This window comes from Taudactylus pleione, unplaced genomic scaffold, assembly GCF_031769625.1.
Source record: "Taudactylus pleione unplaced genomic scaffold, aTauple2 ptg000760l, whole genome shotgun sequence".
Classification (NCBI taxonomy): Eukaryota; Metazoa; Chordata; class Amphibia; order Anura; family Myobatrachidae; genus Taudactylus; species Taudactylus pleione.
The window spans coordinates 2,366,667-2,384,734 of NW_028285162.1; the positions used below are offsets into that span (position 1 = coordinate 2,366,667).

General features: G+C 49.3%; 1 protein-coding gene across 1 annotated transcript in view; it reads left to right on the forward strand.

The window, feature by feature from the left end:
- The window catches only part of TRIM67 (tripartite motif containing 67), a 272,622-nt gene that overhangs the window by 235,645 nt on the left and 18,909 nt on the right, over window positions 1-18,068 (forward strand). Inside the window, exons 8-9 of the mRNA XM_088457427.1 lie at window positions 1,820-2,123; window positions 12,102-12,264. Coding sequence (XP_088313553.1) covers window positions 1,820-2,123; window positions 12,102-12,264 — 467 coding nt within the window. The remainder of the gene's footprint in view (window positions 1-1,819; window positions 2,124-12,101; window positions 12,265-18,068) is intronic.

Sequence of the window (18,068 nt, forward strand, 5' to 3'; positions counted from 1 at the left end):
TAAAGGCTGTGGTATGAATACTAATGCTGATCAGTGAGTAGACTCCAAGCTCTGCACATACATAGCTACTGTACATTAGTAGCACAGGAGTGCAAGTGGGAAAAACAACACTATTATTGATAGCTGACATTTGTACTACCAGCCATTGAGCTGGATAGACTTCACTAAACTACTAGCTTTAGTATGGGAACGCCTGCCGTTTGGGGGAGGCCCCACTGACATCACTAGTGATGTCAGTGGAGAGCTTCCGGCTCTGACAGAGCCAGAAGCTCACCGGGGCTTACGACAAGTGAGACCCTACCCTAGGGTCTCGTCGTAAGCCCCGATGGTCGCGATGGTCTATAACCATCGCGACCATCACCCTAGCGGTCGTTAGAGCTGAGGGTGTAAACCCACAGCCTAACAACCGAAACAGAGGCGGGCGGTCAGGAGGCAAGCGGCCGCCCAGTTTCTGAGCGACCGCTTGCATCCTCCGACCGCCTCTGAATGAGGGCCTTAGTGCCGATGTTCACGTAGCTGAGTGATTTTTTGCTACCGCACATGCTCAAATATCCCTAAAAACACCTCCGGCACATGCACCGCACAGCAGTTACACACAAAGCACTGTTGTCATTAAGATGCACAGTATCAGAAATGTCTTGGAAAAATACTGGGTATTACTGGACAATGGCTTAACATACGTATGAAGATGGTCCATCTTATGGGCATGTTATGGGAATGTCACGGGTGTGACAGTGAAAGTGGTTGCATACACACAGGCTCAAGCGCTCACATAGGACGCCATACTCGGATGGAGAGATTGCACCTGCCATGGGGTTGGTGGAAGTTTTGATGGTACTAAAGATGCACCCAAACACACACCAAATCGGAATTCAGCACCGACAGACACTGACAGCGGGCATCTCAGTCCTTGCACACTCGGAAGCACAATGTATACCATCGCCAATAGATGCAGCCGCGTCCATGCCTCAGTCCACCTCTGAATCAGGCCCAGTGTGTACTTTTGCTAGTTTTGCTACTTAATGGACAAAGCTTAAATGAAAAAGAAAAACAAAGTTGTATACCAGTCCCCACACTTACTGTACATACAGCTGTAAATATGTAAGGAGAACATGCAAGAATACATTTCTGAGCTAGATGAGCCATGCAAAAAACAATGGGAAAAAAACCTAAAGCAATAATTGATAGACTCTAAGGTGGTTGCCGTAAACGTTTAGAAATGTTGATTACTGTAAAAGAATGTGTACCTTTTGTACCTGCCACATTCAAAGCTTTATTTTTTATTTGTTAAATTCAGGACATAAATAGTAATGGTGTAAATGTGCATAAGTATGTCATGTATTATATGCACCCTGCAAACAGTAGGTTGTGTTAACTTCTTTTCACTTGGAACTTGGTGAAACATGCAATACCACCATGAATAATTAACTGTCTGTATGTCTGTCTATCTTTCCAAATGAGATTTAAAAAAAAGTTCAAGAAAAGGCACAAATTGCAAAACAAACAAACAAGCAAACGAGTGCCTGTCCAAAAAGGGGGCATGGCTAAGTGACATGCTCCTGTTTTCATCACTCTGGGGGGGTGCTCGGCCCTCTCGGAGATGCAGGTCTGTACCCAGAGACTCTACCGGTACTGCCGGCTCCTCCTCAGTGACTGGGAGCCTGTGCTGCACAATAACATCACAGTGCAGTGACGGGGCTCCCAGTCACTGAGGAGGAGCTGGCATATTGGTGTCACTTCCTCGGTGTCACTGTAGTTTTACTTTGTGAGGATCAGAGTACCATCTTTCTGCTGTAATCTTTCATTTTCTTCCTACCAGTGGCTTTTTTCACATTCGACTCAAACTCTGCACATCGGGATATTGTTTTGTCCAATGAAAACATGACAGCTTCTTGCAGCAGTTATGATGACAGAGTGGTTTTGGGCACTGCTGCATTCTCCAAAGGAGTCCACTATTGGGAGGTACAGGTCGACAGATATGATAACCATCCTGATCCAGCTTTTGGTGTTGCCAGAATTAATGTGGTGAAGGATATGATGCTTGGGAAGGATGACAAGGCATGGGCAATGTATGTGGACAATAACCGTAGCTGGTTCATGCATTGCAACTCTCATACAAACCGGTAAGTTCTAACTAAAATGTCTTAAAGCATGTCTAAATCCAGACATTAATATCCAGTGCATTAAAGTAGGATGCACTGGTCTGTTTCAAACTGAAAACGCACTACAGTCTCATTGAAGAAATGTCATCCCATAGGTAAGCTAATGGCCAAATATCAGCATTTAGACCAAACATAAGTTCAGTTCATTAAGTAATCACGTCATGCCCATATGCATGAAACCACCAGCCTGTACAGAACATGTATTACTTAGGAGATTGCAAACTAGCCACTCAGACTGCTCTACAGTTCCTTGTTTCAAAGTAATTTATGATAAAAAAAATGTTTACATATTATTAATATGCTATGGTAAGCATGTTGGTTACAATTATTTAAATGTGAGATATTCAGTCATAATATGTACTACAAATAATATAAAATGTTTTCATCAACCCCTTTGCTGCAGGGAATAAGTGGGGCTTGTCCCCTGAATATACTCTGCAACTGTGAGGGTCCCCTAATAAGTATTGTCTGATCACCATGCAATATTACCCTGCACTAAGGAAAACACACGTTATCTGTATACAGACAGAAGGGCACTAGGTGCCTTATCACAACCAGAATTTCACCTGTACACGTGGGGGCACCCACATATGAGAGTCGCCTCTTTCAAATGATGTGGCCCCATAGCAGGTATTATCTGGTGATCAACTGTGACCAGTGCATAGTTGGGTCTCTCTGATCAAGCTTGTTCCTTATGTATTGATTGATTGATTGATTCCCCCACTAAGCTAAGCATAATATTGGAATATGCGGAACATGTTAATTTATTAACGTGTTGGACCTGCTTGTTAGACATGTCCCTGCTCTTTGCATTCACATAGCTCCCAAACGTCCTGCTTTTGTTGAGGTAGGTGCCTCCATGGCATATGGCTAAAAATGTGTTCATAGGCTAAACACAACCATCGGAGGTATGGCCATGCCCATTGTGATATGCGACACGCACACTGGTGTGCTACGGCCATGCTCCTGTTCTCAATCTCTAACGGCTATAATTGGGAGGTATTCATTATTCTCACAGATAACACTGCACATTTAATTTCCCATTTCTCTGCACAGGCTGTAGCTGATTCAATTACTAGAAACTGTACTATTTTTAAATCAGCTATCTCCTGAGATAATCACTGCACAAGGCTTTGAGCTTGTTTCTCATGCAGTGGAAATGCAAAGCGTGTGGCTACTTTCAGTCCAGCCCCCATAGGCATCTTTTCACAAATTATCAGAAGTATAAGTACAGAATGTTGAAAGTAGTAAAAGTGTAAAAAAAAATAAAAAAAAGAATTATAGCATATTAACGGGTAAAAATTTATTGTATGCCTGAATAGTTATGCAACATATGTAGTGATGAGTTTTGTTTGTTATAACTGACTGACCATCTGCATAACCAGTGGTGGCCCTTACTTCTATTTCAGGGGGGTCTGCCAGTCTGAAATGCGCTTATGTGCACATGCAGATCCTACAATCCAGATAGGGCTGCCATTATAGCAGAATGTCTGCAGTCTGGGTCCTTTGCATACTACCATCGGTGGTGCTGCTGTTTCTAATGCCATCGAAGTATGTTTGGGGTCCAGGTCCTCTCTAGCGGCAGCATGGACAGTGCAGGAGGTGGCAGCAAGACTATCCAGGAGGCTTCATTCTGTCCAGCAGCAGCATGTGTGAATAGAGCCGAATGGAGCCTCCCGAATAGACCCTGCCACCGCCATAGATGAAACTAGAGATCAGGTACTGGGTGGTCCCAGTTTTACCACTGTCAGAATTTATGACCGTTTCTTGACAGTTTGCCACTCTTATGAACAACAGTCATGCAATATAGTTTTCTTGATTTCTCATTAGTTACAGTAATAGTGTTCATGCCACGGCCTAGTAAGGGGCACTTCTGTGCGCGCAGAAGGCATACGACCAAAAAGAGGATGTGACCATGAGACGCGCCCCTTTTCATCACTCTTGGGTGCATGCCCGGCACCATAGCATGCAAGCACGCACGGCCTGATATCATGACGTCACCCCGCTCTCATGCACCAGAAGGATAAATCCGATTGGTGCCAACACAGGGGAAGCAGAGCTACAGAATTTGAAGGTCCTCCCGGTCAGGTGCGAGCTATGTAGAGCGGACTGACCGGAGTTAACGCCTTACTGACCGGGAGCACATTTAAATTTGCACCCCCGAACCAACCCTTAGTTTTTCCTACGTCCATCGCATCCCGCACAGTCCCTGCCACCGGAACCTCCTGCAAGTCCCCAGGTGAGGAGACATGCAAAGGACCCAGACTGCAGACATGCTAACGCAAACAGCCAATGGCGCAGACATGCTCTGATGGTAACGCAAACAGCCAATGGTGCCGATGGTAGTAAGTCAATAGTAGTATACAGAGGACCCAAAAGCTGGTGGCACAGATGGTAGTATACCCCATATTCTGAACTTAAATCGAAAGAAACGCATTCAGGAACAATTAAAATATAAATAGGTTGTTATTATAGGCATTATTATCGTTTTCAAAGGGATTACTCTTTATTTCCTCAGCCCCAGTCTCACTCACCTCCTCACCCACAAGTCCCATCCTGCACCTCCATCTCACTCACTTGCTTTGACGGTGGGTCGAGAAAACCAGGAGGAGCAGTCAGCATTGGTAGCATGAGTGGTCCCCACGGCCCAACAGGTCCAGCTATGTCCCCCTTCTTCCCCACCCTGATGGTACCAGGCAGCATGTCTCTCACAGACCATGGCAAGAGAAGCTGCCCAGGAGTCCAGCCAGGACCATCTGTTCTCACATTGTGTTTCTTGTTTCTTACACTGACGGGAGAAGCACAGACTCCCACACGGCACCTGCGGCCAACCCAATGCATGTGCTCTCCCTCCCTGCCTGTCTCTGAAATAAGTAAAAGCCCCCATACATCAGAGATTGATTACAGCAATCGTGCAATTTGCAATCGATTGTGTATAAAAATCTTTCCCTTTTTCAATCGATTGCAGATTGCAGAATTGCCACAATTGATTGAAAAAGGGAAATATTATTATACACAATCGATTGCAAATTGCACGATTGCTGCAATCAATCTCTAATGTATGGGGGCCTTAACACGGACAGTCACAGTGGCTTCCTCGCTGGGCGTGCACCTGACCTGGTCAGACCTCGCCTTCCCAGTACTTCCCAGTAAGGGTAAACCTGGACAGTGGGTAACCTGAGGACCCGAGCATGTGTACACTGTCATCACCTAAACACAGGGTTACAGCTAGAACCCCTTCCGTAGATGTACCCTGACGTCATCAGTTACTGTCCAACATCATTCCCTACCATCCACGTGGGCATAGAGGGAGAATATAATCTTGTGGCGAGTGAAGCGAGCCTGCGAGGGGACAACTTTCTTCTGTTGGTGGACAGTATGGGCAGAAAGCTGCACTTCCACCCTCACTTACGTCACTTCCAGGTACAAAATCTGAAGGGAAAATATACCTTACCCTAAACACAGGGGCACTGAGAGGGGAGGAGCTGGTACTACTTACCCATGCCCAGGCCGGTTGGAGGGGCTTGGGTCAGTGACTGCCCCCACTGCTCTGCCCACTACCAGTGGCCGTGCATGTATAGCAGTACAGTGGCACATTGGGCACTGAGAGAGCAGTGACTGGTGCTGCAGCAGTCTCCTATCACTGCCCAATGTGCACCTGCAGCTGCGCTGCTGTACAGGGCATGAAGTGAGCAGAGAGAAGTGTTAAAGGTGGGGGCGATTGCACTGTTCCCCCTCCCCTAGAGTTGCCCCAGTGTCCTTTACGCCGCCAAGCATAGTAGTTTCTTGTTTTTTTTATCACAGATTTGACCACGCCCCCTCCAAGTACCTTGGCCCCATCAGAGCTCTCCACCGCCCCGCCCCCACATACATCCGCCCTAATCCTGCTTTGGTGCTACAGTATGTGATGTAAATTTGTCAAGTTATTTTATGAATTATGTCATTATATAATCCTTGGGGTTGTCTGTAATTAACTTTTGTTTTCAAGTTATGTTAATAACAAAAGTTTCTGCTGTATTTACCATACATGACCATAAGCTTATTTTCTGTTTAATATTTCTACTTCAGGGTCCATAGGGTATCCACAGGATACCTTGGGGTATAGGTGTGACGTCAGTCGCAGGGCACCAAAGAGTTAAGCTTTCAGCCTCCCAGGATGCACTAGGTCCCCCTCCTATACCCCGCCCCCGGGCCAAGGCACCTCAGTTTAGTTTGGTGCCCGGCCGGAGTCGGGTGCACCTGTTGGAGTGGGGGCTAGAAGAGCCCCTGAAGCTTTTTCTTCATGCAGCTGTGGCTGCACATCTGGATGAACAGCATGGACAGTCAGTCCTGACGTCCATGCTGTCTTCCCTACACCCCGCCGGTACCAGAACGCCGGTACTGATCCGGGGATGCTGGTGGGCGTCTGGGGTCACAGCTAGCGGTGACCCCAGATGCTCCGGACCATGGCCGGATTCAAGGGGGACAGAGGTAAGCAGCGGGGTCCCGCGGTGGGTCCCCGCTGATCACATGGTCCTAAGTCCCCAGGCAGGGGGCTCCCTGGGGACTGGCTGCAGCGTGGAGCCAGGCGACCAACCTGCGCTTCCACTACCCCCTGGGACAGCGGACCGCAGCAGAGCGGTAGCGCTGCGGCGTCCCAGGGGTTAAATGCATGCCAGGGGAGCGCGCCTTCCCTGTCTCACAGCCGGCGCCTCCCCCGCTGCACACAGCCCTCTCTGCACTGTGCTGACTGGTCCTGTGTCAGCGCTCCTCCCCCAGGCCAGCTTCTCTCTGCTCCTCGGCGGCCATCTTCTCTGCAACGCATGGTGAACGCTGCTGGAAGTCTGGAAGGAAGCATCGTGGTCTGGGTCCCCCCGCATACCTCTCCTCCGCTGTGGCTCAGGTCTGTGTATGCAGCGCTGTGTCCTACCAGGCCCTGTGTCTGTGTAGTTGAGTGATCAGCGCGGTTAGTGCAGGAATTGTTATTTCTCTGCATTGTATGTGACTGTGCTAGCGCTGCCTGTAACTATTCTTCTCTAAACTGTCAGCTTTATTACTGTCCCTGTTCTTTCTGCTAAAGCCCTTGCGGTGCGGTGCTGCAGGGTGGTCTCTCGCCTATTTAATACTTAATTGGTGAGAGAGGTCACATACGTGGTGCCATCATGTCTGAAAGTGATTTTCCCCTCCGGCTACAGTGTACCACGTGCAAAGTACCGTTAGCGGAGGGGGAGGGTAGCGCGGAGGGCCTTTGCCGGCAGTGTTGTCCATGGCGCGGCCTATTACGGTTACAGCACCGGTACAGGAGCCGCTCTGGGCTTGTTTCGCTCAGGCGTTAACAGCTTTAGTGGGCCAGTTAGCTCCGCAGCCCGCGTTTACTCCGATGGGTTTGTCCCAGCAGTCTGTGGTGTCGTCACCCATGCAGGGGTTCCCACGACAATTGGTGGTACCCCACAGTCTCCCTATTTCCCCGCTCCCGGGTTCTCAGGAGCCAGCGTGGGTTAACTCCCTGACGAGTTCTTTACAGCACTTGTCGGATGTGTTGCAAGGGGAGTCTGTGATGCGGCCTCATAAAAGGCCGGTGGCGTCTCTGTCCGCTCCTTATGAGGATGACGAAGGGACGTCTGATGATGGGGAGATTCTGGATCCTTACGATCAGGAACCTTTCCATACTAAGGACGCTGATGCTAAGTCCAAAGTATATATTCCTGGACTTATTCGGGCGGTCCGCACAGCCTTGGTGATTGAGGACGAAGTTCCCCCAGCGGCTAAATCTAAGTATGCCTTTTTCAAAGATGTGAAGGGCGATGCCACAGTCTTTCCTCTTTCGGGTCAGTTGGTGGACCATTTAGAGGAGGCGTGGAAACAACCTGGCAAAGGATACCAGCCGCAGAGACGCCTGGCGGTGGCTTATCCGTTCGCGGATAATTATTTTGCTAAGTGTGAATCCCCTCCACAGGTGGATTCTCACGTGACCCGTATTGTCCGTAGTGCCACATTGCCGATGCCATCCATGTCCTCCCTTAAGGATGCTACGGACCGCAAGGTAGAAATCTGCCTGAAGTCCGCTTATTCCCTTGCAGGGGGGGCAGCACGGCCGGCTATGGCCATTTGCTGGGTTGCCAGAGCGATGGAGCGCTGGGTGGATTCATTAGAGGCTTCTTTTGAATCCGACTGTCCGGCCGAACAAGCGGAGTTGATTGGCAATCTCCGTGATTCGGCCACCTACATCAACGAGGCGGCTCTAGACATTAGTACTCTGGTGTCTAGAATTTCTTCAGCAGCGGTAGCTGCTCGTCGCACCTTGTGGCTGCGATCCTGGAAGGCGGACGCAGATCCAAGAAAGGTCTGGAAGCGTTGCCGTTTACCGGAGAAGTTCTCTTCGGTCCGGATCTGGATAAGATTGTGGCCACGCTGGCGGCAGCCAAATCTGCTTGTCTCCCGTCGGCCGCTGCTCCTTCTGGTTCTGGACCATCGTCCTTTCGGTCATCTAGGGCCCAGGGCAGGCCCAAACCACAGTCGTTTCCTCGACAGGCTGGCCCTAAGAAATCGGTCAAGCCCCGGAAACAGGCATGGAGTACCAGACGTCCGGCCCCCAAGCCAGATGACAAGCCTGCGGCCTGACGGTCCGGGTCTCCCCTTGGGGGATCCCAGGGTGGGAGGCCGCCTGCTGCAGTTCTCCCGGTGTTGGTCGTTCACTACGACAGACACTTGGGTTCTGGAGGTGGTCTCTCACGGGTACGCCCACTCCTTCCGGCACAGACCCCCGGCTCGATTCTTCACCACGGGTCTACCATCAGACCGGAACAAGGCTACGGAGCTGCGGAAGGTATTGTACACTATGCTCCAGGCTGGAGTTATAGTGCCTGTTCCATTCTCCCAGAGGGGCCAGGGTTTCTATTCAAATCTATTTTTGGTACAGAAACCCAATGGGTCATATCGTCCGATTCTCAACCTCAAAGCACTCAACAAGTCTTTGCGGGTCCCGAAGTTTCGGATGGAGACCCTACGGTCCATCATTCTGGCGCTGGAACCTGGGGACTACATGGTGTCATTGGACATACAGGACGCTATGGCGGTCATGGCGGCTTCTCTGCGGCTGCAAGGAGTCCGCATGTTGCCGTACTTGGACGACCTGTTATTGGTGGCAGGATCTCCAGAGCTCCTGTTACACCACTTGGACCTGACCATTGCACTGCTGCAACGGCACGGCTGGCTAATTAACTGGCAGAAGTCCACTCTAATCCCGTCTCGGAGGATTCTGCATCTTGGAGCCTTATTGGACTCGGGACAGCAAAGGATCTTCGTGACGGAGGACAAGATCTCTGCTTTACAGTCAAGGGTGCGCAGTTGTCTGCACAGCCGCCGGGTGTCCTTACACTCGGCGATGAGGTTACTGGGCTCCATGGTGTCGGTGTTCGACATGGTGGAATACGCCCAGTTTCACTCTAGACCTCTGCAGCACCTGATCCTGTCCAAGTGGAACGGGCTGCCTCAGTCTCTAAAGTTCCAGACGATTGTGCTCACCCCGGAGGTTCGCCTGTCCCTTGCGTGGTGGTTAAAAATGACCCACCTCAACAAGGGACGTCCGTTCTGGGTTCCAAATTGGGTCCTGTTGACAACGGACGCCAGTCTTCGGGGCTGGGGAGCAGTTTCGGGTCCACACTTGTTCCAGGGCAGGTGGACACCGACAGAAGCGGAGCTCCCAATAAATATCTTGGAACTCCGTGCGGTCTTCAATGCTCTCCTGCAGGCACAGCGGTTTCTCTAGGGTCACCCGGTGCAGGTCCAGTCGGACAATGCTACCACCGTGGCCTACATAAACAGGCAAGGAGGAACTCGCAGTCGGGCGGCTCTCGTAGAGGTCTCTCGGATCCTGGTTTGGGCGGAGCGCAATCTTCCGGCCATATCAGCGGTCTTCATCCCGGGAGTGCTAAATTGGGAGGCGGACTTTCTAAGTCGCCAGGACGTTCATCCAGGGGAATGGTCCCTGCACCCGGACGTTTTTCAACTACTGGTGGACAGGTGGGGTCTTCCAGAAATCGACCTCATAGCGTCCCGGCACAACAACAAGTTGCCGGTGTACGGGTCTCGCACAAGAGACGAAGGGGCGTCTCTGGTGGATGCTCTGTCCGTCCGGTGGACGTTCAGGTTCGCATACCTGTTCCTTCCGGTCTCCCTTCTTCCACGGGTAATCCGGAAATTCAAACAGGAAGGAGGGACGCTCCTGTTGATAGCTCCCGCGTGGCCCAGACGGCACTGGTTCTCAGACCTTCAGGGTCTGTCCGTGGACAGTCCTCTGCGGTTGCCGCTACGACCGGACCTTCTGTCTCAGGGTCCTTGTCTTCACCCGGACCTGACTCGGCTGTCTTTGGCGGCGTGGCTGTTGAGACGGCCATGCTGAGGTCCTGGGGGTTTGCCAGCTCTGTGGTGCGTACCATGTTACGAGCTCGGAAACCGTCTTCCGCGAGGATATACCATCGCGTGTGGCATACGTTCTTCCAGTGGTGTCGACCGAGAGGTTATGCACCGCGGGAGTTTCGTCTGTCTCGGATTCTCGCCTTCCTGCAAGCGGGACTAGATCATGGGCTTCGCCTTGCTTCTTTGAAGGTACAGGTTTCGGCCCTATCTGTCTGGTTTCACCGTAGGATTGCTACAATCCCGGATGTGCGCACCTTTATGCAAGGTGTTCTCCGTATTCAGCCGCCCTTTGTTCCACCTGTGGCGCCTTGGGATTTGGCTGTGGTCCTGAGGGCTCTCCAAGGACCGCCGTTTGAACCACTGGGCTCAGTGGATCTTAAATGGCTAACAGCTAAGACTGTTTTCCTTCTGGCCGTTGCTTCAGCCAGACGTGTTTCTGAGTTAGGGGCTCTTTCTTGTAGACCCCCTTTCTTGGTTTTTCATGGGAACAGGGCAGTGCTCCGCACTCGGCCCGAGTTTCTTCCCAAAGTTGTTTCCCAGTTTCAGGTTAACAAGGAAATAGTTGTTCCGGCCTTTAACTCACCGGGTCTTTCCGTGGGTGAGGCCTCTTTGGATGTTGTGCGGGCCTTAAGGACTTATGTGGACCGCACTTCTTTGTTTAGGAAGTCGGACGCTTTGTTGTCCTCTATGGCTTCTGTAAAAAGGGTTGGCCTGCTTCAAAGCAAACTTTGGCAGCCTGGATCCGTATGGCTATTTCTGAAGCTTATCTTCATGAAGGCCTACCGGTCCCTCCTTCTCTGAAGGCTCATTCCACTAGGTCTGTGGGTCCTTCGTGGGCAGCTCGACGTGGTGCCTCGGCAGTTCAGATCTGCAAGGCTGCTACGTGGTCTTCTGTCCATACCTTCGTGAGGTATTACAGGTTTGACACCTTCGCCTCTCAGGATGCTTCCTTCGGGCGGCGGATTCTCCTTTCTGCACAGGAGCGTCCCCACCCTTAAAGGATACTGCTTTGGGACATCCCCAAGGTATCCTGTGGATACCCTATGGACCCTGAAGTAGAAAATATGAGATATGGTAAGAACTTACCCTTGTTATCTCTATTTCTACGAAGTCCATAGGGTTCCACAGGACTCCCGCCCTGTCGCACCTGTGCTGCAGATGGGCTTTGCTCTGGTCACCGGTTTTCCGTCTCCCTCTGGTGAGAATGTGATTCTTGTATGTGTCCAGATCTTTGTTCTCTCTCTTCCTTCTCCTCCTCCGGCCTATGGCTTGGTAACTAACTGAGGTGCCTTGGCCCGGGGGCGGGGTATAGGAGGGGGACCTAGTGCATCCTGGGAGGCTGAAAGCTTAACTCTTTGGTGCCCTGCGACTGACGTCACACCTATACCCCAAGGTATCCTGTGGAACCCTATGGACTTCGTAGAAATAGAGATAACAAGGGCAAGTTCTTACCATATCTCATATTATAATGCCTTGATTTTGGAACTTGGTCACTGGTTTTCTACCTATTTTCTCCTAATTAACATATTTTTCATCTTATAGAACAGAAGGAGGTGTGAATAAGGGAACCACAGTGGGCATACTCCTGGATCTTAACAAACGCATACTCATTTTTCATATCAATGGGAAACAGCAGGGACCTGTAGCCTTTGAAAACATTGATGGTGTGTTTATGCCAGCAATAAGTCTCAATCGAAATGTGCAAGTAAGTCATGACATTTGTAAAAACTTGAAGGACACAGGGGGAGATGTATCAAACCTTGGAGAGAGATGCCTACAAATCAGCTAACTGCCATTTTACAGGCTGTGTTTGGAAAATGACAATTACAGTAGAAACTGATTGGTTGATAGTTATCTCTCTCCAAGATTTGATACATCTCCCTAACAGTGTACTATTGTGCCTCAGAATACATAAGTGAGATCGATGGTCACTTTGTCAACATTGACAAGATTTTTACAGCGTGTGCATTATAACTTTAAACATGCATCGAAAACAGCATGTTTAAAGTTTTAATGGCAGTACAGTAAATATGCTGTAAGTAGCATTGTTACATGTCAGGATACTGCAGTTGGCATTCTGCTGTTGATGTTATCACTGCTGACAAAGTGACCATTGACTGCATCCCTCTGCATCTTTTTCTGTCTTATTGTGATGTCTCACTGTGGGCGAAATCCACTAACAGTGCAAAACTTACTGCCAGTTACCGCATTTGTACTGATCGCATATGCACTAACATGTGCGCTCAGTACAGCAAAGGACAGCTCTTCCGATAATTGCTGTCCTTTGTGATCTCCGCTGCATCGTGGACTTCCGGGTATTGTGATAGCAAACAATAAAAATCAGAGCACTCCAGATACTAGAAACCAACAAATCTAACACTAAATATGACTAGGGTATGTAGCTAGTGAGTATCATGGATAAGTAATGCTCATGTGAAAAGCTGTGTACCAGTGTAAACTGATACACAAATGACCCAAAAGTTCAAAGTTCAGCTGGTGTCTCAAGAGGACCATGGATGAGGAAGGCATCACGCCCACACCATAGGCAAACGCAGGGGGGGTTTCCATCTGCCTGGAAACCCCCCTCCCCAGCACACACACGACCACAGTAGAAATAGTAATAGAATCGAATTTTGCTAGTGCTGCATGTTCTTCTCAGTATCACAAATGAAATAATTAGCACCACCTGTGGATCTTTTAACATGTATCAGACAGTAATAAATAACCTGTGCACCAACTAGGAGATCTGGAAAACATGCACTATTAGGGATGCACTGATATAGAGACCAATATGTACATATATGTCCAGGACAGTGCTAGGTTCTTCTGCTGCTCCTCCAGGCTCCCGGACTTGCTCCAATGGTCTGGAATGGTGCCCACATCTAATATAAAAACATTCAGCTCAGGCAGGATGGCCCTACTGCCACATCTAATGGCTTGGCTTATTGTGATCGCTGGTCCTGTATATGCTGGAATTATAATACACAATACACTTTGTATGACGCATATTAAAACTGGTTGAATACTAATTCTGCCCTCTTCATGGACTGGCCACACTCTAAAATCAAGCATTTGGAAACCCCCCCTCTAGAAATCCTGCGTTTGCCACTGCACACATTGGATTACTGTATCTAAAGAGCCTGAAAGGAAGGTGAGACAATAATGACGCTGCCGTAATGTCCAATTATTTAACTACCTCCCCTTTTGCTTCTGTATTATGGACCAGGGTGCTAGTGTGAGGCGCCATTTGCTGCAGAATGCCATTGGGGGATAGCGACACTTTTCCCAGTGCTTAACTAGTTTTGTAAAACAGGACGGGCAAATCAATACAGCTCACAAATTTCAAATGGGGACACAGAGATTGTGAGCAGAGGATCAATCAAAAGCCACAATCCTTTGATCCGTGGGGCAAACTGTAATAGCCTGTGATTTGCGTGAGAAGAGATAGGGGTCTATTTACTAAGCCTTGGATGGAAATAAAGTGGACGGAGATAAAGTACCAACCAACCAGCTCCTAATTATAGTTTTTCAAACACAGCCTGTGACATGGCATTTAGGAGCTGATTGGCTGGTACTTTATCTCTGTTTACTTTATCTTCATCCAAGGCTTAGTAAATAGACCCCAAAATCACTATATTTAAAAGAGCCTTATGGGCAGATTTATCAAAGCTTAGAGAGAGATAAAGTGGAGAGAGATAAGGCACCTACCAATCAGCTTCTGTTTAAAAAATGACAGTTAGGAACTGATTGGTTAGTACTTTACATCTCTCCACTTTATCTCTCTTCAAGCTTTGATAAATTTCCCCCTTTGAACTACTTGCTGCTTTAAAACTAATGGCTGTCTTGCTGGAATCACGACTGCTCCCGCAAAGCATAGGCTATTACACTGGCCCTTACTAGGACAGTATGAGAAATGGAGGAGTCCCATGAAAAACAGGTGTATGGAGCAGCCACCAAGGCTCTAGTTGGGGTAGGGAGTACGTTAGAAAAATAATTAGCTAGGTGGTAGTGCAACTTTAAGGGAATCCCTACAAATGGATTATATAAATTCCCTAATTGAATAAGCAACAAAACCTTTATCTACTTTTGCTGACTTGTGGTTTGAAATCAACATTTAGCTTTCTCAGCAGCACTAATTAGAAACTCTCTGCAAAACAGCTAAAGGGTGACTCACATTAACAAAGAAAATCCTTCCCTCATACTGTACATGGATCGCTATTCTGCTTATATGCACGCACCGCAGTTGCTAATATCAGCGGTGATATCTAAATGTGTACATTCACATCGTGTACGCAGCCTGACATAAGGACACTCACTTCCCCTTACTCACATCCGTATACTAGGGCAACATAGCAAAACAGTCAGTAACATCAAGTAACAATGGACCCAGGCGCACAGTTAAGGAAGCCCAGACCTCACTCAGGATTTGCTAACTTCTGCGCACACTATGAGACCTCAGGAGGCGTTTGGTATCGCAGTGGCTTATTTATGCACGCCCATGCAACTGCGTTGACACGCCTGCGCTCGCCCAACCACCCCCCCCGTCACCACCCACAAACTGCACTTCCTATCAATCACTCTGTCATGCGTCTGTGTAGCCGCAGTTCTGACTGGAGTGTCTGGTTTGCACACACGCGCTGCGATGCATACGCATGCGCTGTGCAAATTAATCGACCGATTGTGTGCGTATTAGCAACTGTTCCTTGCCGAATCAGGTCCATAATCTTTATTATTATAGAAATAACTATGCTCCTATTCTTGGCTATCTTATTCAGTCCTGATCAGGTTGACAAGTGGAAGAGTAGGGTGCAGGACATCTGGAACCTCTTTATCTCCCATTTGACAGATTCTGGGCCTGATTCAGAGCTGCATGCAAGTATGTTTTGCAGATGATCTTGCAATTTTTTATTTCTTTTTATAATTCTTATTTTTAACTGGTCAGCCAAAATAGAGGGTAATACAGAAAAAAGGGGGCGACATGAGCCCAATACAGACCAAATTTTAAGAACTATAATAAACAAAGAAAAACAAACCAAGTATTTGATAGAAAAAGGAGAAGGGGTGTGCAAAGGGTAAGATGAGGGGAAGGAGAACATGACACATCATCATAAGGGTTGATACACAATAAGCATCATAAAATTTTTAAAAAACTCAGCATAGGGGGTAAAACAAGAAAATTGAAGAGAATAAAAATCAGTTGTTGCCTATGGGCCCACGCATGAGGTTAGTGGAATGGGGAGGGGGACTACGCTCAGCAATCAACCAGGGAGCCCAAACTTGGGTAGAAGCATGTCCTCTGTCATGAACGTAATAAGTTATTTAAAATAAGTTATATGGCTGCAACATGCCAGATCTGACTTTTAAGTACAGAGAGAAGTGGTGGAGAGGTTTAGAATTACATTTGATAGTGGGGAGCAGCGTAGAAGCAGGGGGTTGGTGTGTGGCTGATAGGAAGTTAAATCTGGGAGAGTAATATAGGCCGATTCAATGTCTAGCCATGAAGTGGAGCCCAGGGGACAGTAGGAAGTAGCATTATGGGAGAAATGGGAGGCCAGGTAGTCGAGTTTGATGTTAGGAAGACCTCTCCCACCTCCGGAAACCGACCTTTCCAAGACTTTAACTGTAATTCTTGGGGTCTGTGATGCCAAATAAAATGAATAAGTGCTTTTTGGACATTACTTAAGAAGACAGCGGGAACAACTGCAGGGAGGGTTTGGAAAAGATAGAGCCATTTTGGAATAATATTTATTTTGACAGCTATGATCCTACACAGCCATGAAATAATTAGATGATTCCAGGAGGTCATGTCGGCCTGCTTTCTGGAAAACACAGGTGGAGATCTTGCAATTTTTTGTGCATACATCTGAGTTTTACATATGCAATTTAGCAGTAAAGGGCTGGGCCGGGGGCAGGGTGCCATGTGCCCCCCGGGCCGCAGCGTCATGCGGGCCGCGGTGCAGACTGTGTCACTGTGACACAGACTGCACTGCGTGTGTAGCGCTGACCGGACGGAGTTCGGTCAGCGCTACACAGCACAAACACACAGCCGCCGGCGCCGGCAGCTGTGTGTTTGCTTTAGCAGCTGATGAGAGTCAGACAGACTCTCATCAGCTGCTGCTCCCACTGCCAGAGCCGGACATCTTCCGGCTCCCGCAGTGGGTAAAATGGGAGTGACGCGTCACTCCCATAATGCAAAGCGGCGGACGGAGGAGCTGATCTCGGTGGCGGGACCAGGAGCGGGTGTCAGGTAAGTGTTTTTTTTTATTATTATTATGTCTCTACTGCGGGGGGGGGGGGGGGGACTACTGGGAGCACTACAAGGGGGGGACTACTGGGAGCACTACAGGGGGGGAATACTACTGGGGGCACTACAAGGGGGGGACTCCTGGGAGCACTACAAGGGGGGGGACTACTGGGAGCACTACAAGGGGGGACTACTGGGAGCAGTACAGGGGGGGAATACTACTGGGGGCACTACAAGGGGGGGACTACTGGGAGCACTACAAGGGGGGGGACTACTGGGAGCACTACAGGGGGGGAATACTACTGGGGACACTACAAGGGAGGGACTCCTGGGAGCACTACAGGGGGGGAATACTACTGGGGGCACTACAAGGGCAGGACTACTACTACTGGGGGCACTACTACTGGGAGCACTACAGGGGGGAATACTACTGGGGGCACTACAAGGGGGGGATACTACTGGGGCACTACAAGGGCAGGACTACTACTACTGGGGGCACTACAAGGGGGGGACTACTACTGGGGGCACTACAAGGGGGGGATTACTACTGGGGGGGACTACTACTAGGGGCACTACAAGGGGAGGGGACTACTACTAAGGGTATTGCATAGGGGGGAGGGGACTACTACTAGGGGCACTACATAGGAGGGAGGGGACTACCACTGGGGGCACTGCATCGAGGGACCACTGCTGGGGGCTCTATATAAAGGGCAATAGTGGGGGTATTGCATAAGGGGAAGACTACAACTGGGGCCACTATTTAAGGGGCTGTTACCACTACTGGGGGCACTATATAAGGGGCTTACTACTGGGGGCACTGCATAGGGGGGATCACTACTGGGGGCACTACTCGAGGCCTGCAAAAGGGTGTCCTCCTGTGGCACAGGGTGGCACTGCATATGGGCACTATGACAGGGGGCTGCCCCTAATCTTTATTTTTACCTTACATTAATCCCATATGGACCCGCCTCCTCCCTAGAACACTTGAGGGGGGGGGGGGGGGCGCCGTAGCACGCACGTTCTTTCGGGCACCCTGGCTACACGCTACTCCTCTGCCAGGGCCGCATGCATGCATGCATTTGCCCCCCCAGGCTAAAAGTTGCCAGCCAGCCCCTGCAATTTAGTGTACCCATTTCAGTCACATCTCCACTTGTGGCTAATTGGGTGTAACTGGGCTGCAACTGTGTGTTTGCACCTAGTGTCCCGACGGTGTGTCGTGGGCATGTAGGCAGAATTGCCACCTGTTCAGATGTGAGCACAAGCAG